Source organism: Betta splendens, chromosome 1 (genome assembly GCF_900634795.4).
Source record: "Betta splendens chromosome 1, fBetSpl5.4, whole genome shotgun sequence".
Classification (NCBI taxonomy): domain Eukaryota; kingdom Metazoa; phylum Chordata; class Actinopteri; order Anabantiformes; family Osphronemidae; genus Betta; species Betta splendens.
In genome coordinates, this window is record NC_040881.3 from 16,191,551 (window position 1) to 16,218,213 (window position 26,663).

Consider the following 26,663-nt stretch of genomic DNA (forward strand, 5'->3'; position numbering starts at 1 on the left):
TCACGTTTGGCTCCGGTTCCGGCTCCACGTCTAGTCTCGTCTCTGGCTCCGGTTCCGGCTCCACGTCTGGTTTCGTCTCTGGCTCCGGTTCCGGCTCCACGTCTGGTTTCGTCTCTGGCTCCGGTTCCGGCTCCACGTCTGGTTTTGTCTCCGGCTCCGGCTCCACGTCTGGTTTTGTCTCCGGTTCCGGCTCCACGTCTGGTTTCGTCTCTGGCTCCGGTTCCGGCTCCACGTCTGCCCTCCAAGAAGGGCGCTTCTCTGAGGGTGGGGCTGCTTCTTGTTTCCCCGATGGCAGCACGGCGTGAGGTTCCTGTCGCCAAGCCCCGTTTGACCCTTGAGGTTCCTGGTGGTCCAGTGGAGGCCACGCTTCGTCGCGGTGGTCCAAGGAGGACGCCGTTGGTTCCTGTTCGTCGCGGTGGTCCATGGAAGATGCCGCTGGTTCCTGTTCGTCGCGGTGGTCCAAGGAGGACGCCGCTGGTTCCTGTTTGTCGTCGCGGTGGTCCAAGGAGGACGCCGCTGGTTCCCGTTTGTCGTCGCGGTGGTCCAAGGAGGACGCCGCTGGTTCCCGTTTGTCGTCGCGGTGGTCCAAGGAGGACGCCGCTGGTTCCCGTTTGTCGTCGCGGTGGTCCAAGGAGGACGCCACTGGTTTTCATTCGTTGTCTTGGTGGTCCACAAGGGGCCTTAGGGCTCATGGGGGCTATGCCACCGGACTGGTCGCCTTGCCGCCATAATCACCCGCTGCTACGCTGGCTCGGCCTCTACCGTCGACGCCCACCCAGGGAGCTGGGCCCGTGTCAACTGGCACCAGGAGTGCCAGTTGACTCCCAGCGGCTGCTGGGTTGGACCCTGCCTCGTTGGCACCCACCATGAGACTGGAGGACTCGTTATTTGTGGACTACCTCAGTTTGTTTTGGGACTTGTTTGACTATTGAGAGTTACGTTAGTGGGGTTATGTTTTGATCAAACGAGGGGATGTGATATGGGGTTTTTTGTTTTGGAGTGTTTACGGTTTGGTTGGTTCATGTCTGTTGCTGGTTCTTGGGTGTTCTTGTCTTCTGTGTTTTGGTTTTGTTTGTCCCGCCTCCTCGCCTCCCTCCGCCCGCCCGGCTCGTCTAGTTCGTGCGGGTTCGCCGTCTGGGAGCCGGCTTTGAGAGGGGGGCTCTGTTGTGAGTCAGCTTCCAGACAGCCAGAGGGCACTCTGGCTCACGTGGCATTAAGGCCCTCTTGGTTGGTTCTTTGTTTTTTCATTTCCTGTCATGTCATGTCCTGTTATTAGGTTAATTAGAATCACCTGTTTTAGTAAGTATTTAAGTTTCTGGTTTGGGTACAGTCTTTGTTGGTGCATTACTCGTTACTCGTTACGTGTTACTTGTTACTTGTTACTGGTTATGGGTTACTTGTTACGTGTTGCAGTGTCGTTGTGCTCTTGTGCTCTGTCCAGGTTTGTGTGTTTGTTCACTGTTTGTGTTGGATACTGTTGTTTGCATGTTTTGTGTTTTAGTATGGCTACTTAGTTTCCTGCTCTGCAATGATCTTTAGTTTACCTGTGAGTTATATGTGTTAGTTTGCATTTTTTGTTTCTGGCTTATCCTGCAGTCGCAGCGTCCTTAGTTTGTATTGTTCTCAGTCTGTATGTTCTATTTATTTATTTATTAAATCACTTATTGTCAGTCCTGTCTGTGGGTCGTGCATTTGGGTCCTCCCTCCAGTTTAGTTTGAAGGCCTTTGTAGCCTGTTCCCCACTCATAGTGAGTGTGTTTTAAAATACAGTTCAGTCCAGTTTGACCCTTGTCCGTAACACAGACAAGGTCAGACAATGATGTTTGCGGATGACATTGTGATCTGCAGTGAGAGTAGAGAGCAGGTGGAGGAACAGCTGGAGAGGTGGAGGTTTGCTCTGGAAAGAAGAGGCATGAAAGTCAGTCGTAGTAAGACAGAATACATGTGTCTAAACAAGAGGGAGAGAGGTAGAACAGTGAGGCTACAGGGGCTGAGGTGAAGAAGGTGCAGGACTGGGGTCAACAGTTTAGTGTGATGGCGAGTGTGGAAAAGAGGTGAAGAGGCGAGTGGAGCGGAGCGGGTTGAGGAAAAGTGTCAGGAGTGTTGTGTAACAGAAGAGTGTCAGCAAGACTCAAAGGAAAGGTGTAAAGACAGTAAGAGCAGCTCTGCTCTGTGGGTTAGAGACGGTAGCAGTGAGAAAGAGACAGGAGGCAGAGATGGAGGCAGCAGAGATGAAGATGCTGAGGTTCTCCTTAGGAAGAAACAGGTTGGACAGGATCATATGGGGTGCCAAATGTAAAAGGAGCACCTACTGATGTCATCACGCCCTCTGCTCGTCGATCCTACCATAAGATCCTACCATACCGTATACCATAAAATACGGTAAATTGGCTACTCTCCATTGCCCATAGGTGTGAGTGTGTGCGTGAATGTTTGTTTGTCTCTGTTTGGCCCTGCAATAGACCGGCCACCTGTTTAGGGGGGACCCTTCCTCTTTTTTTTTTTGTTCTGCTTAGCAATTCAACAAGCAGCATGTATTAGGCTGAATGCTGTATTGTAATGGACAATACTTAATACTTATAATACTGCTTTTAGAAGAGGAGTATAAGAAATATATGTATACTAATATATATATATATATATATATATATATATATATATATATATATATATATATATATATATATATATATATATACTTTTGGTTTATTTAATGTTTTATTTAGTCATTCCTAAAAATGCGTGATGTTGCTGTGTTGGTAGACAGGTTGAGTTTTTGCTTTGGGTGCGGGGGGGGGGCTGCAACCAGCTGCAACCAAGCAAATCAGTTAAGCAAACAATCGGTGCAAAATGTACCTAAGGCTAACGCATTCATAACTAAACAACTGCTGTACTGTGGTTTACCTTTTGAGATTAATAGTAATACCAATGATAGTGTTAAGGTATGTGCACATACCTATATATACATATATCGCATGCATACACATTATTGATATTGGTAGTGATAAGTTGGTAGTAATACTTACAGTTGGGTTTAGAAAGCCTGTTTATCAGCTCAGGTGTTGAGTGTCCCACTACAAGGTTAGTAAGGCTGTAGCTTAACATTATTCACCCAAAGGGTGAGGACGTTGGTGCATGAACAATGCCAGTTGTGGAAGCCAGGGTGATGTGATGGGCTTGGCCACTACGCCCATCCAACAAGCAGATAAAGAATCCTAGCAGCCAGGGAGCCCACACACCTTCAGTTCCAGGAGGGCAGGTGTTACGACCCAAGCCGCCCACACAGAGCCCCCCAGGCAGAGCTGCAGCAGCCACAGAGACAGCACCCGAGGTCAGAGTGGGCCACCGGGGGTCAACGCTGTCCGCCCCATGAGAACTAGGGGCAAACACTCCCCCTGGCGGGAGGGTCGGCCTGAGAGAATGGAGCCTGAGGATCTGCAGTTCGTAGGGAGCCCGCCAGGAGATGCCCCTGCGCCCAGAGTGGGGCCCACCCCCAGTCCACCACCCCTACACGAGCGGAGCGGGGCCGACCCCATCGGCCCGAGGGTTAGGGTTACAATGGAGCAGTAGAACGTTCGCTTTACTATTCACTTTATTATAGGCTTTTACAGATTTGTAAGTCAGCAATTTTACAATTTACATATCTGTATTTGTATGCGTAAATAACTGAAGTACTGAACTGAAGTATAACTGTTTATTTTACAGTATTGATAATGTGTAAAAATTAAAGCTAACTATAGGTTAATTAAAAAAACAAATGCTTAAAAAAGATTAAATAAATAAAAAATGTCTACATGGTGATTTTAAACTGACAAATAACTACATTCAAAGAAGTCAAATACAACCAGCTATACTGTATGTTGCCTTAGAGATAATAACATAGATATTACAAACTGGAACGCATAAAGTAATGTTTAGACGTGCAAAGTGCTCATTTCGTATTGTCATTGCAGTAAACTTCATTACAGTAGATGTCTTCAGTTGTGTTAAATTTTCTATACATCAAGTCCTGCTGGGCTCCACCTGCATCATAACGGGAGCAGCTGTTCTGCTGTTTGGACTTCTTTTGCTTTGAGGACACAACCACGTCTTGATTTTCATAAATCTAAATAGAATCAGAATAATGAGTCAACTGGTTTCTTCAAGTATTCCACAGTGTTGGTAAAGCAAATTACACGACCAACTGAAGCGTGAACTTGATGAATCAACCACCATCTCTAATGAGACGTCAGGGTATGGCTTCATTGAATGTACATAACTCTAAGTGGAGCTGAGCTGCTAACATGTATATATAAATATATAATATACTGTATAGGTTTGCTTACAACAGATTCACTGATCACTTCATCTTCAGCCTTGTGTTTTTGATGTGTTGTTTCCACGTTGGCTCCAGTTGCTGGAAACAGAACAGTTAAGCTTTGTTTCCTCCATATTTACAGTTTGAGCATTGTTTTGTTTCTGTTTTACATTCGTACCTTTTTCTTTGTGACATTTGTGTTTACACACCATGACCATCAAAAATATCAGAACAAACACCAGCACAGCAGGTACAATGAAAACCATAGCCTCAAAGGCGGCAACATCTAAAAGAGAAAAAGAGTAAAATGATCCTTCCTGTTAACAGACGTTAGCAGCAGACTCCTCATATATCTGCTCTCTGAGGCCTGCTTCACCTTCACACAGAAGCAGAAGGAAACCAGTTATCAGACCTGGGACATCACTGCATTTGGTGGATTTGATGTGTTTGAAATAATACTAAATACTAGGATACAATTCTTCTAGTTTTTTACATGGTTGCAGCTCAGATCACAAATTTAGCTCAGATAAAACCAAAACATTGATGGGATTTTACCTACTGACAGTTGGATGTTGGTGTAGTTTCCAAAGCTCCACTGTGAGTCTGAGCCACACCAGTACGTCCCAGAATCACCTGCTTCCAGCTCTGAGACCATCAACAAGAAAGAGCTGGTAGAAACATTATCCAGCAGAGTGAACCTGGTGTCAGTCATCATGTCTGTGCAGTTCCTGTGGTGGTCTCCCTTACAGAGGAACTTCCTGTTTGTCCCATGTTGTGGTGGATAGGGACACTGCATAGTTAATGGATGTCCCACAAAGCCTCTTAGTTTGTTTGACTTCACACAGCACCACTCTGTCAGACACAAGGAGGTTGGAGCAAAAGTTAAATAAGATAAGATACATTATTGATTCCTTTGGGGAAATTTTCAGGTCACAGGTGTTTTGAAAAAACAAGTGATAGAGTGATAGTTCATAGTGAATGAAACAAACCTACATACATGCAAATTAACAATGTGTCAAACACCATAAGTTTAAACACATGACTAATCATGAACAACAGTGACCTCTCACCTTTGACCTCCAAATAAACGGCAGAGAAAACTTTAAGGCCTGTGTTTGTGTGGACTCCACAAAGATACGACCCAGAGTCCTGTTGGGTCAGACTGGTGATGTTCACTGTGAATGTTGACAGCTTGTCATCAGTCAGTGTGAAGCGTGTGTCTTGTTTCTTGGTGGAGGAGACTACTGCCTGCTGCAGACATGTGGACGGACGGTTTCCTCTGCACATGTACTTCAGGTTGTTCTGGGACTCAGACTCATATGAACATGTGATGGACACAGAACCTCCCTCATAAGTTTGGACTTTGGTGGAACTGTCACAGCAGGTGTTTTCTGAATTTACATAAAATAAAAAAAGTTCTTCATAGTCAATGTGTAAAAACAATAATCCACAGCATCCATTGTCTGTAACTGAATCTTTCCAACATGTTGTCACATAAATAGTTGATATGTTTTAGAAAATATGTAAGTGTGGAAATTTTGTCAATGCCCTTGGTGCCGTCAAACTTTGAAACTGTGACCTCTCACCTTTGACCTCCAGATGAACAGCAGAGAAAACTTTAAGGCCTGTGTTTGTGTGGACTCCACAAAGATACGACCCAGAATCCTGTTGGGTCAGACTGGTGATGTTCACTGTGAATGTTGACAGCTTGTCATCAGTCAGTGTGAAGCGTGTGTCTTGTTTCTTGGTGGAGGAGACTACTGCCTGCTGCAGACATGTGGACGGACGGTTTCCTCTGCACATGTACTTCAGGTTGTTCTGGTACCGAGACTCATATAAACAAGTGATGGACACAGAACCTCCCTCATAGCTTTGGACTTCGGTGGAACTGTCACAGCAGGTGTCTATCAAACAGTGTTAAAAGGACAGTAGTATTTATTTAGTGAGATTTCTGGGTTAAAACCACCAATAACAATATTAAAAAACTAAATATGCTAGAAGTCAAACAAAATGTCAAAGTCAAAAAAAAAACAATAGCAATTCAGACAAGATAATGTTACAATATCTGCAGTTCAACCCTGAGGCTACTGATGCCTAGATACCAAGTGGAAGAGTATAGACAAACACAGAAATACCCACAATTATTATTTTAGTTAACCTAAATATTGAATATATGAAGTGATGGACACAGAACCTCCTTCATACTGTAACTTTGGTGGAATTGCCACTGCAGGTGTTCCCTGGATTTACGTAAAAAAAAGAGTTCTTCAAATCTCAATGTGTAAAACATAATAATCTACACATTGTCTGAAATAAATATAATTCCAACATTTGATCTTAAAAAAAGTCAATGTGTTTTGCACCATATGTAGCTGTTGAATTCTTGTCAGTGCCCTTGGTGCTGTTAAACTTTGACACTGTCACCTCTCACCTTTGACCTCCAGATCAACAGCAGAGAAAACGTCAAGGTCTGTGTTTGTGTGGACTCCACAAAGATACGACCCAGAATCCTGTTGGGTCAGACTGGTGATGTTCACTGTGAATGTTGAAAGCTTGTCATCAGTCAGTGTGAAGCGTGTGTCTTGTTTCTTGGTGGAGGAGACTACTGCCTGCTGCAGACATGTGGACGGACGGTTTCCTCTGCACATGTACTTCAGGTTGTTCTGGTACCGAGACTCATATGAACAAGTGATGGACACAGAACCTCCCTCATAACTTTGGACTTTTTTGGAATTGTCACAGCAGGTGTTCCCTGGATTTATGTAATAAAAAAAGAGTTCTTCAAATCTCAATGTATAAAACATAATAATCTACAAGTTGTCTGAAATTGAATATATTTCCATCATTTGATCTCAAAAATAGTCAATATGTTTTACACAATATGTAACTGTTGAATTTTTGTCAATGCCCTTGGTGCTGTTAAACTTTGACACTGTGACCTCTCACCTTTGACCTCCAGATGAACAGCAGAGAAAACATCAAGGCCTGTGTTTGTGTGGACTCCACAAAGATACGACCCAGAATCCTGTTGGGTCAGACTGGTGATGTTCACTGTGAATGTTGACAGCTTGTCATCAGTCAGTGTGAAGCGTGTGTCTTGTTTCTTGGTGGAGGAGACTACTGCCTGCTGCAGACATGTGGACGGATGGTTTCCTCTGCACATGTACTTCAGGTTGTTCTGGTACCGAGACTCATATGAACAAGTGATGGACACAGAACCTCCCTCATAGCTTTGGACTTTGGTGGAACTGTCACAGCAGGTGTCTTCTGGATTTACATGAAGTAAAAAAAGCAGAGTTCTTCACAGTCAATGTATTAAAAACAATACTCTACAGCATCTATTGTCTGTAACTGAATCTTTCCAACACGTGGACTTTGTTGGAATTGTCACAGCAAGTGTTTATCAAACAATTTTAGAAGGACAGTAGTATGTATTTAGTGAGATTTCTGGGTTAAAACCACCAATAACAATATTAAAAAAACTAAATATGCTTCTCTCCCTTCATATCCAAACACATGGATCAACGGTCTTGTGCTGCTCACAAAACAGGGAGAAGCTACAAAAATAAAACAGCAGGAGTTGTTTTTATTTGCTTTACTTGTAATTTAAACTTACCGATGAGGAAGAAGAGCAGCATTTGAAGTCTCTGCATCGTCAGGTTCTTGGAGGAAATAGAGCATTCACCAGACTGTTTTCTAACACAGAAATGTTCCACCCACAACCTCTGTCAAACTCTTCACTTTCACTTCTGCATTTTAATCTGTTTTTTTTTTGTTTTAATAAAATGTGAAAATATAAACATATAAATGTATAAATTTGTGTTTGTAGTACAATGTGGTGCTCAGCTGTGTTTTTCACACACTGCATGTGACACTTTGGGATCTGTATTAAAGAACATATATGAAAGTTAAAAAGGCTGTGTTTTACTGAGTCTCATGATGTAGGCCTGTTTTTTAGGCTGTGAAGTGTGGTAAGCTGCTGTTTGCCTCCTGACAGGTGTGTTGTTAAATTTATTCATCCATCTTCTATTCCACTTAATCCTGTATGTGGGGTTGCAGGGGAGCTGGAGCCTATCCCAGCTGGCTATGGGCGAGAGGTGGGGTACACCCTGGACAGGTCGCCAGTCCATCAAATGGTAACACACACACACAGACAACTATTCACACATACACTCACACCTATAAGCAATGTAGAGTGACCAATCAACCTAATATTGTACATGTTTTTGGACTGTGGGAGGAAGAACCCTGAGAGAACCCACACGATCGAAGGGGGAACATGCAAACTACACACAGAAAGGCACCCTGTCCGCCTCCGGGAATCGAACCCAGGACCTTCTAGCTGTGAGACTGCACCAGATGTGCAGTCAGCTTAATTGGTATCACTATGATCCCAATGACTGACTCGAGCTTGAAACCCATAGCATTTCATTGTTACAGTCAGGACCATAAATATTTGGACAGAGACAAATGTCTTCAAAATTTTGTTTCTGTACATTATTACAGTGAATTGTAAATTAAACAACTAAGATGCAGTTGGAGTGAATACTTTCAGGTTTAATTTAATGGCCTAAATAAAAAGATTGGATAAAAATCTGGAAAAGTGAAGCATTTTTATAACACAATCCCTTTTTCCCTCACTCTTAAGTAAATGATCTATATGCTACTGCATGGGCAGGTGTGAGCAATTCTTTTGTTTTGTCATCGTCAATGAAGCAGATATGTACAAAGACTTGCATAGATTTCTTACTAAAGTTTGTGTAAGCGCAAATCCAAAAAGAAATCAGCATGTATTAACCTCTACTAAGTACAAATCTACACGTTTCCTTCGTACATCCCATGTTGATTGGGATGTACGAAAAGTACGTGAGTAGCAGACTCCTCCCGTGACACGCCTCCATATAAATCTGTTAATTAATTTAAATATGGTCTGCATTTGTCCAGTACACTGTGCACACTGTGTGTGCAGGTGTCAATGCTGCCGGTTTTGCACAGGAGTGGAAATAATACAAAAAAAAAAGATCTGACATGAAGGTGGATGTGAAGCGAAGTTTACCACAAAAGTGTCACCAAAACAGGCTGAAGACAAAGAGAAACAAACCTCCTGACACTGTGTTCAGCAACCAGTTGCCAGGAATTGAGACTTTTAGTCATAGTTTCTCGCCATTTCCGGGTTTATTTTGTTTACTACCTACTTGTTTCTTATTCTGTTTCGTTTTACTATTTATGTGATTTCACAGTCAATGAACCATCAAGCCATTGCATTTAGTAGAGGCGCACTGTCAAATACTTCGTAATCTCCGTGTTATGCAAATACGAATGGTCAAAACGAGAACCACATGCACAACACTGAACCAGAGAGAAACCAAACCAAAGGGGCTAAACAACAATCTTTTGTACCCCGCCATTGTTGGAGGTGTATCGGGGTATGAGCAGGAGTACAGGGGGTCATCTATGACTTTGAGAGCTGGTGTGAGAATAACTACCTGATACTTCCATCCATCCATTTTCCGAGCTGCTTATTCCCCACCTGATACTTAACACTGGGAAAACAAAGGCGTTAATGCTTGATTCAGAAGGTCCCCTCCACCACACACACCAGTGAACATCCGGGGCTCAGACACTGAGACACTGTCAAATACGTGGGTGTTCACATAAACGATAAACTGGACTGGTCTAACAACATGGACGCTTTGTATGAGAAGGGCCAGAATTGCCTCTACCCGTTGGTGTGTGCAGACAGCTGCTAAGGACTTTCTATGACACTGTGGTGGCCCCAGTAGTTCTGTATGGAGTTGTGTGCTGGGTGGGGGGCAGTACAGGCCGAGACAGGAAGAGACTCAACAAACTGTCCTGGGCTGCACACTGGAGTCATTGGAGGAGGTGGCGGACAGGAGGATATTGGCTAAACTAACATCCATCATGGAGAACCCTCTACCCCCTGCACCACTGTAGAGGCTCTGAGCAGCTCCTTCAGCACCAGACTGTTACACTCTCAGTGCAGGAAGGAGCGCTGGCGCAGGTCATTCCTCACCACAGCCATCAGACTGGACAACACAGCACTGCAGTGATTCACAATTGTCACGATTCATTGTTGTGCAGTGTGTGATGATTGCCACTGTGAATATTTAGGGTACAGACAACATTGATACCTTATTCATGCATAACTTATTTCTTATTTATAAGTATTCTTGATACAAGTACTAGTATTACTGTTGTTACTGCTGGTGTTTTACTTTTCTTTTTGTCTATTATGCTGCTGCTGTAAACACAAACATTTTCCGATGGGATTAATAAAGTCGTATCCTACCCTATCCTATTGTCATACATTCAGCATCATTGTCTGTTTTCTGCCTGGTTTCCTGTTTTATTTTGTCATCTTTCTGTTGAGTTCCTGTTTTCGCCTAGTCAACTCATGCTTTACTTTTATCATGTTTTTAGCTTCACAGTCTTGTTTTGCTAGTGTCCGGCTTTACTTTGTGACTTTCCGTTTTGCTTCCTGCCTGTTTCTGTTCAGCTGTATTTAATTAGTTATTACCTCGTTTGCCAGATTGTTTGTTCACACACCTTGTTGTTGACCTTTGAGCATCTAGTAAGTCCATGGTTTTTGTTTTGTGCCTGTTTTTTCGACTTTGCCTCTGTCCTTGTGTCCTTCATCCCCCCGTTCCTGCTTCATTCGTGACACCTATCCTATCCTATGTTGACCGCAAGCGCAGGCCCTCCAGACGTGAGCGCTGGTATGAGAGTTGGTAAACTCCATAATTCTACACTGAAAAATATTACCGGAGTTTTACAGTATTTAACAGTGAAATTTCACAATAAATTACAATATTGTCACTTCACGGTATTTAATTGTGAAATTAGCAGTAAAATACAGTAGTAAGAATTTTACTGTGAAATTACAAGAGACGTGGATCTTTACAGGTTTTAATTGTGATATTGGCAGTATAATACAGTATTATAAATTTTACTGTGAAATTACAGCAGGCGTATCTTTTTGCGGTATTGGTCATTGACATTTTTATATTTGTGGTGTTCTCTTCGCTTGTCTGCAGTGTTGAAACGGTAAGTAATGCTACATAATTTTCTTCAAGAAGACTTTAGATTTGAATATGTAATAGTTATTGGATATGGCCTAAAGAGTATTCAGAGCTTAAACTTATTACGTGAGTACAATTTAATTTTGCGTTACTGATGGTAACTTTAGGCTTGAAGCCGCTTATTTCAAATGGACTCCTAAGTACCATAAACGTTGGAGGGTTCAAAATGGTTGCTAACTACAATTTTGACGTATTAACTTAAACTTTAGCTAACCTGAGTTGGAACGTTTTAGCGTTACTCGTTATCTGTTACTTTGTCTTACGCCGTTCCTCTTCACACTAAGTGACCTGTACCGCTAGTTTTTCCTTGTTTTAGATCAAATTTGATGTTACTGGCTGTCCCTTATTTCAAACCCTCTCATTTTAAACAGGCTCATAAGCAACGTAAACGTCAGGGGTTCAATAGCGTTGCTAACCCAATTTTGGCATGTACTGGATGAAAGTTTAGGGACGGGTGGTGCTGAGAGAAGACCTACGTCATCCAGCGCCGCCATCTTAATAGTGTGCCTGCCCCAGCTATTACAGCAGTTAAAAAGTCAAATTTGGTGGGGTGACTGTGTGGTGAAAGAGGGTTAAGGTGAAGCACAGCAAAAAGAATGGGAAGTATAGGAAAATAAAAAATAAGGTGTCTCTTTACAGAGTTTACTATAATAACACTAACAACAGATAAAATATCCACGTTACCAGAATAGCAAAACTTTGTTCAGTTGCTAATGTATTCATACATTATTTAAAAAGCAAAACAAACTAAATCAGCAGTAGAAAACATAAAATAAGATAATCAGCTACCTTGGAAACTAACAAACAGCTTTCAAACAGCACTTTAAATTCTCATTTGATGTCTGTCCTGTAAACTGTATAAAACATTAATTCCCAAACATGTCTTAATGTATGCCACAATGTTTTACAATGTTTCTTTCTCATTTGTTTAAGGTGACATATTGGAGCCAAGAGTATGGATGCTGTCTGTTTTGGGGCAGGAGGTCATCGGACCTCACCATAACCGGTGGCTTAGCAGCGCTCTTTGCCAGCTACTACAATTTCAACATGCAGTATGCTGATGATGCTTCCTGCAGCCTGGAATTCATCCAAAGGTCACGTTTATTAAAAAATAAAAAATAAGCTTATCTTCATATTATAGTTTCTCACCATAACTAACACTTTTGTACTTGATCTTGTTTTTACAGGTGCTTCTTGGGCATACAATAAATCCTGAGAAAGGGTCAAAATCGAAAAGGCAGCAAGGACCTATTAATCAAAAAGTCTGCACTTTCATTCAAAAATTAATTGACTTTGAATGGCTGTCATAGACACCTGTTCATTAAGTCACCAGCTTAAGTGTTGCAAAAGGTTGTGCCATGAAAAACAAACCTAACAGTGACAGAAATTGTGTTTTTTTTTCTTTATATTACCATTGTCATGTTTTGTCTGTTTTCTGGACTGTAATGGTAAAATAAATTAGTAAAATAAATTTTATTGTGGTTAATTTTGTTTTAGATTTGTAATACCTTGTTAGATCCTAAACTTAATAAAATTTGCAATATTGCTTTAGTTTATTTTGTTAATTACTGGCTACTAGTTAGTATTACATTTACATTATTGCATGCAGTACTGTAGCCTCACAGCATTTCCATGAAACAATTACTGTAAATTCACAATTTAATATATTACTTGTTCCACAATATGCTGTAACTTCACAGCAATCTTATAAAACCTTTACTGTAATATTACAGTTAAATAGCATACTGTTATATCACAGTAAAAATTATGTCCATTTACTGTAAAATCACAGTAATATACTGTTATCTCACAGTAATTTAGTATCCTGTCTTACTGTGAAGTCACAGTAAATAACTGTAAATTTACAAGCAGTAAAATTCTGTAAAAGTCATGCAGTTAGTAGCCAGTAATTTACTGTAAATTTACAGCAAAATATTTAACAGTGTAGACTTCTGAAACATTGTGACAGGCTCACAACTCTCAATGGCGTTGCCTATTTTTTAGAGACTCATTGATGTCACGTCCGGGCTTGTCACCCGCCCTTCACACTGAAAGGACTTCCTGTTTTATTTTTGTATACTTCCTGTTTCTCTGTTTAGTCCCCGGATCACTCAGCACACCTGTTAGCAGTTTACTAATCAACACCGGTATATAGCATTCACCCCTCACAGACTCCAGTTGCCAGATTGTTGCGTGAGATCACCACTTTCCAGCGTTTCTAGTTCTGCCTTGTTGTGTACCGTGTTTCTAGTTCTGACCTCCGATTCTGAGCCTGCCTGATCCTTGTCTGCCTTGATTGTTGCTACTGCTTGTTACCGACCTTGCCTGCCCGACCACGATTCTACGCCTGACGTTTGGTATTGTACTCACCTCTCGTATCTGACCTGTGCCTGCCCCTGACTACGCCTCTGCCTGATCCCGTTTAACCTGCTTGATCTCCTGTGTATGACCCTGCCTGGATTTGACTCTGCTTATTGGAATAAACGACACTCTTTAACACCAGAAACCTCGTATTGTGCTGTGCATGTGGGTCCGTCATCTACGTCGCCCTGACAGAACAATCTGGCCAGAAATGGACCCAGCCAGCATCGAGACCCTCCGCGCTGCGCTCGCCGCCCAGGAGCAACGGCTCAACGAGCAGGAGGAAAGGACCAACTCTGCGCTCCTGAATCTGGCGGAGTGCGCCCGCCGTCAGGAGAACGCAGTGGCAGGACTCGTGGAGGCGGTGGGTCGCCTCGCGTCAGGAAACTCCGATGGCGCCGCGCCGAACCAGGTTTCAGCGCCCGCAGCGGCAAGTGCACCCGCGGCGACTTCGCCGGCTCTCCCTCCGGCACCCGATGCACGCCTCGGTGCGCCAACCCGGTTTTCCGATGAGTCAGGCGACTGCCGGGCATTTCTCACACAGTGTGAGATCCACTATGAACTACACGCTCCCGCGTTTCCCACCGAGAGAGCTAAGGTGGCGTACGCGGTTTCGCACCTGACCGGAGAAGCGGAGGCGTGGGCAACGGCAGAATGGCAGAACGGTTCAACCTGCATGTCGTCTTTTAGAGCTTTTTCAACGGCGCTGAAGCAGATCTTCCAGGAGATCACGCCTGGAAGAGAAGCGGCGCAGAGACTCGTGAACATTCGACAAGGAGGGAGGACCACGGCCAAGTACGCGATCGAGTTTAGGACCCTGGCGGCGGAGGCCGGGTGGGACGCAACCGCCTTGGGCGACGTGTTCATCCGCGGCCTCTCTCGGCGCGTGAAGGACTGTCTAGCGGCTCGGGATCTGCCGAGCGACCTGAATGCATTGATTTCGCTGGCCATCCAGATCGACCGACGACTGGGAAGCAGCGAACGAGAGCACCGTGGAAAAGCGGAAGTCTCCACCAGAGGTCAGTGTTTCACCAACGGAGGTTCCCCCTCGCGGGGCTCAGGTACGCCGCCATCACCAGAAGAACCCATGCAGCTGGGACGCGCGCGTCTCACGGAGTCAGAGAAACGACGCCGCCGCTCCCAGGGGTTATGTTTGTACTGTGGACAGCATGGACATTTCGCCAATAAGTGTCCGCTAAAAGACCTGGCTCACCACGAGCACGGAGGATCGTGGTGAGCCGAGCCATGTTTGGTAGCGCCTCCGCACGCTCACTGCCTACAGTCACGCTCTCGACCAGCTCTCATTCCCTCCAGCAGGCGGTCCTCATCGATTCAGGGGCCGATGCCAGCCTGATGGACGCCAGGTTGGTGGAGAGGATGGGCGTCGCCACCTCCCCGCTTGCGACGCCGGTGGAAACCCACAGCACTGGACGGCCGCAAACTATGGAAGGTGACCCACCACACAGAGGCCGTCACCATGGAGTTTGCAGACGGGCACACGGAACGCATCCATTTCTTGGTGGTGGAGGCATGCTACCACCCGGTGGTGTTGGGCCACACGTGGCTGCGTCGGCACAACCCCAGTCTGGACTGGAGAAGCGGTGAGGTAAGCGAGTGGGACATGGACTGTAAGAGCACTTGTTTTCAGCCCTCGGTGAAGACGGAGGAACCACCGACCGGACTGGGCAGGAAAAGGTGGACCTGACCGGAGTGCCGGCCTGCTACCATGACCTCGCCGCGGTATTCAGTAAATCCAAGGCCATGTCCCTGCCACCCCACAGGACCCACGACTGTGCCATAAACCTACGGCCCGGCTCCAACCCCCCCAAGGGGAGACTGTTCCAGCTGGCTCCAGCCGAAAGACAGGCGATGAAGGAGTATCTGGACTCAGCCTTGGCTACAGGCATCATCCGGCCATCCTCCTCTCCAGCAGGGGCCGGGTTTTTCTTCGTGGGAAAGAAGGATGGCACACTCCGACCATGCATAGACTATCGAGGCCTCAACGACATTACTATTCGGGACTCGTACCCTCTTCCTCTCCTCCACTCTGCGTTTGAGCTACTGTCGGGAGCCAAGTGGTTCACAAAACTGGATCTACGGAACGCATACCACTTGGTTCGCATCAGAGAAGGGGACGAGTGGAAGACGGCATTCAACACCCCGAACGGCCATTATGAGTACCTGGTGATGCCGTTCGGCCTCACCAACGCCCCCGCCGTCTTCCAGGCATTTGTTAACGAAGTATTGGGCCAAATGATTAACAGATTTGCATTTGTGTATCTTGACGACATCTTGATTTTTTCTAGTACTGAGGAGGAACACCAGAGTCACGTCCGCCAGGTCCTAAAGAAACTTTTGGAACATTGGCTCTTCGTAAAGGCCGAGAAGTGTGAGTTTCACGTCAGCACCGTGTCATTTCTGGGTTTCATCGTGTCACAGGGCGGAGTCCAGATGGACCCGGCTAAAACCAAGGCGGTAGAGGATTGGCCGACGCCCCAATGTCGGAGGGACGTGCAGCGCTTCCTCGGGTTCGCCAACTTCTACCGCCGCTTCATCCTTCGGTTCAGCAGTATCGCAGCCCCCCTGCACAGACTCACCTCCCTGAAGGCTCCGTTCCAGTGGTCGGAAGAAGCAGAGTCGGCCTTCCAGCACCTTAAACAGAGTTTCACTACCGCTCCTGTGCTTCGCATGCCGGACCCAGAGTGCCAGTTTGTGGTGGAGGTCGATGCCTCGGATTCGGGGGTAGGAGCGGTGCTCTCCCAGCGCGACCCAGCCGGAGGTAGGCTACATCCCTGTGCATTCATGTCCCGCAAATTATCTCCCGCGGAACGGAACTATGATATCAGGAACCGGGAGCTGCTAGCTGTTAAGACAGCACTGGAGGAGTGGAGGCACTGGCTGGAGGGAGCGGCGCAGCCTTTCTTGGTCTACACCGACCACAAAAATCTAGAATACATAAAGACCGCAAAGAGGCTGAACTCCCGCCAGGCCCGCTGGGCGCTGTTCTTCAGCCGCTTCCATTTCCCACCTGTCATACCGCCCAGGCTCGAAGAACACGAAACCGGACGCTCTCCTCCCGGCTCCATGATCACCTAGACGCCCCGGTGGAACCGGAGCACATCCTACCGGTGGGGTGCCTGGTGGGGGCAGTTACGTGGCCGGTGGAGAGACGGGTCCAGGAGGCCACCCAGGGCCTTCCCAGACCTCCTGCATGTCCCCCCAACCGTCTGTTTGTTCCCCCAGGTCTTAGAGGGGAGGTGATCCATTGGGCCCACGCGTCTGCCATCAGCTGCCACCCCGGGGCACCCCGCACCGCGTTCAGGGTGGGCAGACGGTTCTGGTGGCCCTCTATGAAATCGAACGTCCGGGAGTACGTGGCCGGATGCCCCACATGCTCGATGCATAAACCGTCCCACCAGCGACCCGCCGGCCTCCTGCGACCGTTGCCAGTCCCACATCGGCCGTGGTCGCATGTGGCGCTGGATTTTGTCACCGGGTTACCACCCTCGGCAGGTAACACGGTCGTCATGACCGTAGTGGACCGGTTCACTAAGTGCGCGCATTTCATTCCTCTACCCAGACTCCCCTCAGCCAGGCAGACGGCCCAAGCCATGTTGGGACCACGTCTTCGTCTACATGGATTTCCGCAGGACATTGTGTCGGACCGTGGACCCCCAGTTCGTGTCCCGTTTCTGGAGAGAGTTCTGCGCACTTCTGGGGGGCAGAGGTCAGCCTCTCCTCCGGATACCACCCGGAGACCACGGCCAGACGGAGAGGGCCAACCAACAGTTGGAGGTGGGACTACGGTTGTTTGGCATCGAAGAGCCCCGGGACGTGGTCCCGGAAGTTGATATGGGTCGAGTTCGCCCACAACACCCTGCCTTGCGCCTCCACGGGTTTGACACCTTTCCAGTGTGCTTATGGCTTCCAGCCCCCTATGTTTCCGTCCTTAGAAAAGGAGTCCACGTCCCCATCGGGCCCATGCTTTGTTACGGCCGGGTGTCGACAGACGTGGCTCAGAGCCCCGGAGGACGATGCTCCAGGCCCCAGGCCACGCTACAAGGAGGCAGCAGGATCGAAAGAGGTCCCCGGGACCCACGTATGAAGTGGGGCGACCAGGTCTGGCTGTCCACGAAGGACCTGCGGCTCTCGGGATCTCCACGTAAGTTGGACTCCACGGTCATCGGTCCGTATAGCCATCGCTCAAGTGATTAACCCCGTGGCCGTGAGACTCTCGTTGCCCAGGTCCATGAAAGTGCAATCCTACCTTCCACGTCAGTCGTCTCAAGCCCCACCCGCTCCTGTCCTCTGGTCCCGCCATCCCAGCCTCCTCCTCCGCCTCGGGTGGTGGACGGCCACCCGGTCTACTCGGTGCGGGACCTTCTCGACTGCAGGCGCCGGGGCCGCGGGTTCCAATACCTGGTCGACTGGGAAGGCTACGGGGCGGACGAGAGGTCCTGGGTCCCGGCTCGGGACATCCTGGACCGCTCGCATCATCCGTGACTTCCATTGGGCGCATCCGGAAGCTCCCGCCCCGGACGGGCTCCGCCGGGACGCTGAGGCGGCGACGGGGACCAGCGCCGGGATCCGGTCCCCTCCTCCTGATCCACCCTCCCGCCCGCCCTGGTCGGGGGGGGGGGGGGCTCCCCGTGGGTGCCGTGGTAGACGCCCTGGGGGGGGGGTACTGTCACGTCCGGGCTTGTCACCCGCCCTTCACACTGAAAGGACTTCCTGTTTTATTTTTGTATACTTCCTGTTTCTCTGTTCAGTCCCCGGATCACTCAGCACACCTGTTAGCAGTTTACTAATCAACACCGGTATATAGCATTCACCCCTCACAGACTCCAGTTGCCAGATTGTTGCGTGAGATCACCACTTTCCAGCGTTTCTAGTTCTGCCTTGTTGTGTACCGTGTTTCTAGTTCTGACCTCCGATTCTGAGCCTGCCTGATCCTTGTCTGCCTTGATTGTTGCTACTGCTTGTTACCGACCTTGCCTGCCCGACCACGATTCTACGCCTGACGTTTGGTATTGTACTCACCTCTCGTATCTGACCTGTGTCTGCCCCTGACTACGCCTCTGCCTGATCCCGTTTAACCTGCTTGATCTCCTGTGTATGACCCTGCCTGGATTTGACTCTGCTTATTGGAATAAACGACACTCTTTAACACCAGAAACCCTCGTATTGTGCTGTGCATGTGGGTCCGTCATCTACGTCGCCCTGACAATTGACTAACATGAGATTTCAATGGTTTGTTTGTGGTATCCGAATCTCTGAAAACCAGCTGGTGTTCACGACAACGTTGGTCATCAAGGTCAGCCTCGCACACGCTTCTCGGCTCATCAGCGGTTCTTTTGGTACAATAAGGAGAGGGAGCTACAAAATTATGTGAAAAACTGCCACAGATGAATCCCCAGTAAGACCCTCAGTAAGACCCCAACGTAATTTGCACAACATTAGGGAGGGTTTCTTCATTAATCCTTCACATAAAAACACATGCTATATGCTGAATTAAAGCTCACATTAAGTGCTTTCGAATGATAGCAAGCTTGTCTGTGTCAGTCATTCAAAGCAGAAGAGAGCCCTCAATTAATTTGATAATTTCGGAGCCAAGGCGCTTAGTAATGTGCATAAATGTAGGGAGGGCTTCTTTGTCATTCTTACAGATAATAACACATGCTGTATGCCGAATTAAAGCTTGGATAACGTGCTTTTAAATGATACCAACTTTTTTTTTGCCAGTCGTTCACATCAGAGAAGGAAGCTCAGTAAGTCCAGAGCTCATGAACAGGGCTTGTACTCATGTGAAGTGGACTTAGTAAGGATTAGGAGACCAAATTAATCTTGTGGCAGGAGTGTTCTGATGGCTTAACTGTTAGGGCATTCCCCTCTGAAGCACTGTGTTTGTGGTTTAAGTCCTACTCGTGTCACTGGATATTTTCCTTTAGGAATTAGCCATGTTATCTTAGTAGATAGAACTTTATCTTTTGATATACATTTCACATACAATGTAGGGGACCCACCAGTCAGTGCCAGGGAGATTGCTTTATTTCCCCATCCTGTATAATTAGTGACAGTAATAGTCCAGGGTTCCCCGCCACACCCGCAACAAATCGTTGCCCGCGGTGATGATGACGGCTCGGAGTCAGCAAGGTAACAGTCAGCCAGGTTGAACTTCCAAGGTGTTTCAAAAATTTCAGCGCTACTTAAACTAGCCCAAAAAGGAAAACGGGCTGGAATCGAATTTAATTAGTTTATTCTAAAATAGCGAATCACCTAAGGACTGTTTGTGACTGTTTCAGTTTTGCGGAGTTTCAAAAGGTAAAATTAAAGTAATGCGACGCCAAAAAGAAAAGGTAAAGAAGTTTAAAGATAGAGGGAAATCCGTGGATTATTAATGCATGGATTATTAAGGTTTTATTCGTGGTCACTTAAAACGCTGTAGCAAATGAAATGTTATTCATGATGAATGGTCTTGTCCCTATGTAACACAGAGTAAACACTACAACATACACAAATAATAATTGCAAGCAAAATCAAATTATAAATGGCTTTATCTAGACATTACTTGTTATACTACTGACTACTATTGCAACACTTAAAATGTCTCACAATAATGAGGATATCTAATTTAGCTGGTGGACATAGCATATATGTATAGTGCACAGATTAAAAGAAGAAGGTGAGTATCTTTATTTTCAACTTCAAACTTCACACAAAAGAAAGCATGGTGATAAGTTGTCTCAAGTCCTTTGTTGTTCTTTGGGAATTTCCTGGCAAATCTGTAGATCAGGGCATTGAACATGACACCAATCCAATATCAGTAATTTTTGTACATAATTATTTTATTATAATTACAGCATTTTTTACACAAAATGCAATGGGCAATCAGTTTCATGACAGTTGCAAAGTTCTGGTGCATCTGAAACCAGAAACTTGGGTCGAAATGAAGAGTTTTCCTTTTTATTAGTTCACATTCCAGGTTTTTAGATCCCAGATCTCCTGGGCTAGTGGGAGAGTCCATGAAGTGAGTCTTGGGGAGAGGGAAATTATGAGAAGTCTTGGTCTGCTTAGTGATAAGGTAGAGGAAGACCCTGGTGAGATTTAGGTGGTGTCACCTAAAAGTATCCATGGTCTTTTGATGTGCACTTCTTATGTGTGTTGTTCATGTTAAACTCACAGATCTGTTGTGAGAGGAAACAGTGTCCCTGTGGAATAGAAAAGAGTTCTGTGCATTCTTATCTTCTGGTAAATTACAGCTTTGTCTCTGTGGAAGGGAGTAAAGTTTACACATTGTATTAAGTTACCTACAGTAGGTCCAGACGTGGATTGGCTACAGGTTTACTTCTGAATGATGTGACACTGCTGAGAAATCCTCCTCCTAATACTGCACTTTTTACCAGACACCAGCCAGAACGCAGAGCCAGAGTCATGAAAACATGGCACATTTCAGGCAGTCTGTTAACATTGATAGAAATGTTTGGCATACAAGTGCCTGATATCATTTAAAATAACTCATGTGCTTTCTATTAGTGTAAGGTTTATTTCTGTATATATCGCTGTTAAAATCACAGCTAGAGGGTGGTGAATGAGGCGACAAAAATGCATTTCATGTTAATGTTCATTTTCCAATCTTATGAGCAAATACTTACATGCACATCACATGTAGTGCACAAAAAAGAAATCAGAAATCATATCTATGCAGGACATGTGTGAGAAATTTATGTTCTGTACCTTAAAAACGGCAACAGGTCAAAAAGCAGAAGGACTGCAAGGCCTGCGCTGTATGCGGTTCAGAGAGAGAGTGCACATATGGTGTATAGCAAATAAAAAGATTGAATGATAGTAATTTTTTCTCACATATAGCTCAAGGTGGAGCTTAAAGGTGCCTGCACATGCAAAATTAACTTTTTGGACAATCTGGTATGTTTATTCGACTCCCTGGGTCACGTTAAGACACTCCTGGTGTGTTTGAAGTACGCCCCCTACCTTTTTCACATTTTCGAGAGTTTATCCAATCCCGTTCAAGAACCATCGTTTCAAATTTGGCGGCCTGGGTACGTCTGGCATTCTCTTGACCACTCACAGAACAGAAAAAGTCTGAACCCGAATGGTGTTATGTTATTGGACTTCTGTGCTAGGCACAGTTTTGGCCATAACAAACACCATGTTCGAACATAAGGGTGTCCATCGGTGCACATGTCACCAGGACACCCTAGGCCGGAGGTCGATGATAGACTTTGTAGTCGTTTCACCCTGACCTTCGGCCATATGTTTTTGGACACTCGGGTGAAGAGAGGGGCTGAGCTGTCAACTGAATCACCACCTGGTGGTGAGTAGGATCCGCTGGGCAGGGTAGGAGGCTGGAACGACTTGGCAGGCCCAAACGTATTGTGAGGGTCTGTTGGGACGCCTGGCTGAACCCTCTGTCAGACGGACCTTTAACTCACACCTCCGGGAGAGTTTCGACCAGATTCCGAGGGAGGTCGGAGACATAGAGTCCGAGTGGACCATGTTCTTGGTCTCCATCGTCTACGCGGGGCCGTTTGGGAGCTGTGGACGCAGGGTCTCCAGTGCCTGTCATGGTGGTAATCCATCCCCGAACCCGATGGTGGACGCCGGAGGTAAGGAACGCCATCAAGCTGAAGAAGGAGTCCTATCAGGTCTGGTTGACCTGTGGGACTCCTGAGGCAGCTATGGGTACCGGGCAGGCCAGAGCGTGCTGCAGCCCGTGCCGTTGCGGAGGCAAAAACTCGGGGCCTGGGAGAGTTCGGGGAGGCCATGGAGGAGGACTATCGCTCGGCCTCAAAGAGATTCTGGGCAAACTGTTCGGCGCCTCAGGAGGGGGAAGCAGTTCTTTACCAACTCTGTTTTCAGTGGAGGTGGGGAGCTGTTGACCTCAACTGGGGATATTATTGAACGGGTGGAAGGAGTACTTTGAGGATCTCCTCAACCCCTCCGACATGCCTTCTGCTGAGGAAGCAGAGGCAGGGGACTCAGAGGCGGACTCGCCCATCAACCAGGCTGAGGTCACTGAGGTAGTTAGTAAGCTCCTCGGTGGCAGAGCAGCGGGGGGTGGATGAGATCCGTCCTGAGTACCTCAAGTCTCTGGATGTTGTGGGGCTGTCTTGGGTGACACGCCTCTGCAACATCGCGTGGACGAGGGGGACAGTTCCTCTGGACTGGACAACCGGGGTGGTTGTCCCTCTTCACAAGAAGGGGGACAGGAGAGTGTGTTCCAACTATAGGGGGATCACACTTCTCAGCCTCCCTGGGAAAGTCTATGCCAGGGTACTGGAGAGGAGAATTCGTCCGATAGTCGAACCTCGGATACAGGAGGAACAATGTGGTTTTCGGCCTGGTCGTGAACGCTGGACCAGCTTTATAACCCTCAGCAGGGTGCTTGAGGGTATGTGGGAGTTTGCCCAACCAGTCTACATGTGCTTTGTGGATCTGGAGAAGGCATTCGACCGCGTCCCTGAACTGACATCCTGTGGGGGGTGCTCCGGGAGTATGGAGTCCAGGGCCCTTTGCTAAGGGCTGTTCGGTCTCTGTACAATCGGAGCAGGAGCTTGGTTCGCATTGCCAGCAATAAGTCAGACCTGTTCCTGGTGCATGTTGGACTTCGGCAGGGATGCCTTTGTCACAGGTTCTGTTCATTATTTTTATGGACAGAATTTCTAGGCACAGCCAGGGGCCAGAGGGGGGTCTGGTTTGGGGACCACAGGATAGCATCTCTGCTTTTTGCAGATGATGTTGTCCTGTTGGCTTCATCAGGCCAGGACCTCCGGCGTGCGCTGGTGCGGTTTTGCAGCTGAGTGTGAAGTGGCTGGGATGAGAATCAGTTCCTCCAAATCTGAGGCCATGGTTCTTGACCGGAAAAAGGTGGTTTGCTCTCTCCAGGTTGGGAGGAGAGTTCCTGCCCCAAGTGGAGGAGTTTAAGTATCCTCATGAGTGAGGGAAGGAAGGAGCTTGAGTTTGACAGACGGATCGGTGCGGGCGGCTGCAGTAATGCGGTCGGTGTATCGGTCCGTCGTGGTTGAAGAGGGAGCTGAGCCGATAGGCAAAGCTATCAATTTACCGGTCAAGCTACGTTCCTACCCTCACCTATAGTCATGAGCTTTGGGTCATGACCGAAAGGGCAAGGTCACGGATACAAGCGGCTGAAATGAGCTTCCGTCGCAGGGTGGCTGGGCGCTCCCTTAGAGATAAGGTGAGGAGCTCTGTCACCCGGGAGGAGCTCGAATAGAGTCGCTGCTCCTCCACACTCGTGAGGAGCCAGTTGAGGTGGCTCGGGCAATCTGTTCGGATGCCTCCTGGACGCCTCCCTGGGGAGGTGTTCCGGGCATGTCCCACCAGTAGGAGGCCCTGAGGAAGACCCAGGACTCGCTGGAGAGACTACGTCTCTCGGCTGGCCTGGGAACGTCATGGGGTCCCACCGGAAGAGCTGGAGGAAGTGTCCCAGGGAGAAAGAAGCCTGGAACTCTCTGCTCAGACTGCTGCCCCCGCGACCCGGCCCCGGATAAGCGGATGAAAATGGATGGATGGATGGATGGATGGATGGATGGATGGATGGATGGATGAAAAGTCTAAATGTAAATGTTAAATATAAATCTAATGTTAAATCTAAATGTTAAATCTAAATGTTAAATGTACAGTAAAGGTTAAATGTAAATGTAAATTTTGCAGTCTGGTATTATTTTAGAGCGAGTCAGTTTATACATCTTAAAAAACCTAAAAGAAAAATTGTACTTTAATGCTTCTTGTGTTCATTTCTGACTCTGTATAGTGACCATGCATTCTGTACTTGTTGATTAGACCCAGAACTGAACATTCTCAGACAGACAATCTATCTCCCTCTCAAGGTGACCGATTGTTCATGGCCTGAGTCTGCCTTTTACCCCTGGGCTCTGGCTCCTTTCTGTCTGATGCCTCACCAGACCCAAGGCTGTAACCTTGTGTATTCCCTTTGTAAAGTGAACATGAACATCTTCACCCACATTGTGATAAGGAGATTCCACCAGGTCCCGGGAGAAAGGTTAAAAGGCAGAAGCAACTTGAGGATCGTGGGCTCCACACCTTCATGGTGTGTGCACTGATCTCCCCAGCTGTTTTTTTTATTTGCTTTCCCCATTATTTTTATTTTCTTTATTATTTCAATAAATCGCACAAAAGGACACCTCTGTCATCTGCTTCTTTATGGAAAATTTCCACCACAGAAATTGGCGTCTACGAACAGGATCCGCTGCAGGTCGTCTAGACGGTGTGACGATAGGACGATAGTCCTGAGGACTAGGGTCGCTCAGCCTCCAAACCTCTACAGACATTCAGAGCAGGGAGGACTGCTCACCCGTCTGGATCGCCTCTGACGAGATCCAACAAAACAAAATCCAACATCTACTCGGCTCGGTGAGAGAGATTCTGTTTTGTTGCGACTTGTTGAAGAAAAAAAAAAAAAAAGAAACGGGTTTGAAATTGGAAACAGGTATTCGGGTTTACTTGGCTCTGATCATTTGGCTTAGGGAAAGTAAGGCAAATAACAATTAATTCTAAAACATCCCCTACTAGACTAAAACAAACAACGACAAAAGAAAACATAATAAGTGTTACGAACTCGCCCCGTCGGTACCGAACCGGCAGGGTTTGACAGGGAACCTACTAACTCCTCCCGTCGGTTCCGAACCGGCGGGGCTTTGACGGAACCCTGGGGCAGGAGAGGGAATGCGGTGGAGAGAGACGGCGACAGCACCCGCTCCAAGCGGGGAGAACTACGGCTCTCACGGAGCCGGGAGGAGAACGCGCTCACACTGAGCGGAGGCTTCAGGCACTACGGCCGACGTGCTTCCAACACACAGCTCTGTGTGTAATCCCTCACACAGACACCTGGCCGCAACCGGCAGACCAGGTCGCAGGGAACACAGGAGAGGGAAGACCCCAAATGCACGACCCAAACACAGTGTCTTACCAGTTAACATAAAGTGGTTTATTTCAATACAACGTAAACTCACTGCACCGCAGGACTCGGTTCAACAAAAGGAAGAACTAAAAATCACTGCATTGCAGGAAAACGATAAACAACCTAATTCACTATCTACAACTAAACGCTCCGTACACTACGGGCAAAAATCCTAAACATGAAACATAAGACACTCACAAAACTTACGTGGTGGGACAGGACATCAACAAAACCAAAACTCCTTGCAGCATAAACTCTCCTCAATGTAACAATGGGGTAGCATCCAGCTACACCAAGTGTACACACCAGCAATGTGTGAAACAAAAGACATCCCTTATATACAAACCAAAACAGGTGGGTCAACTAATTACACAGGAAATTAAAAACTCAAACACAGACCCACCAAAAATCCCAGGAGCGCCTCTAGCGGCGCGGAGGCTGAATGTCACAGAACCCCCCCCTCAACGGCTGGCTTCCAGACAGCCGCCAACAAAAAAAAACAAAACACCAGACCCGGGTGGGCAGAGGCGGAAAACACAGGAGGCGGGCACAACACAACCCCTTCCCCAACAAAACAGGAGCCCATTTCAAAGTCCATCGTAGGGTAACACCTATCCCAGCGGCAGAAAACAGTTCCTCCCCAGCGTCCTGCTGGGGCCAGTCGGCACCTCCGTGCTCTGAAAGTCCTTCAAATGTCTATAACAGTCCACTGCCTTTCAAGGCGGGCGACGAACCTCCTCCAGCCACCGCTGCAGAGGAGTAGGCAGTTTGACTGTCCCCAGACTGACAGTGCGACCTCTGGGCGGCCGCCGACGAAACATGAGCCCTGCAGGGGCTTGACGCGGCCGAAACCGTCTGTCCGTCAGACGTTGAGATCCCCGTGGCGGCCGACGGCGTGGGAGGCAGCGCCACCGTAGCGGCTGTCGACGCCGAAGGCGAGGCCACCAGT

The 26,663-nt window shown here is 47.1% G+C and overlaps 1 protein-coding gene across 1 annotated transcript; it reads right to left on the minus strand.

Moving 5' to 3' along the window:
- Window positions 1–3,596: 3,596 nt before the first annotated feature.
- LOC114844559 (polymeric immunoglobulin receptor-like) lies at window positions 3,597–7,160 on the minus strand. Its single transcript, XM_055512217.1, has 6 exons — window positions 6,729–7,160; window positions 5,884–6,201; window positions 4,853–5,149; window positions 4,476–4,583; window positions 4,326–4,396; window positions 3,597–4,105 (listed from the first exon to the last, which is right to left on the minus strand). The coding sequence occupies exons 1-6, from the start codon at window positions 7,099–7,101 to the stop codon at window positions 3,932–3,934; spliced, it is 1,341 nt and encodes a 446-aa protein (XP_055368192.1). The 5' UTR covers window positions 7,102–7,160; the 3' UTR covers window positions 3,597–3,931.
- Between the last annotated feature and the right edge of the window lie 19,503 nt (window positions 7,161–26,663).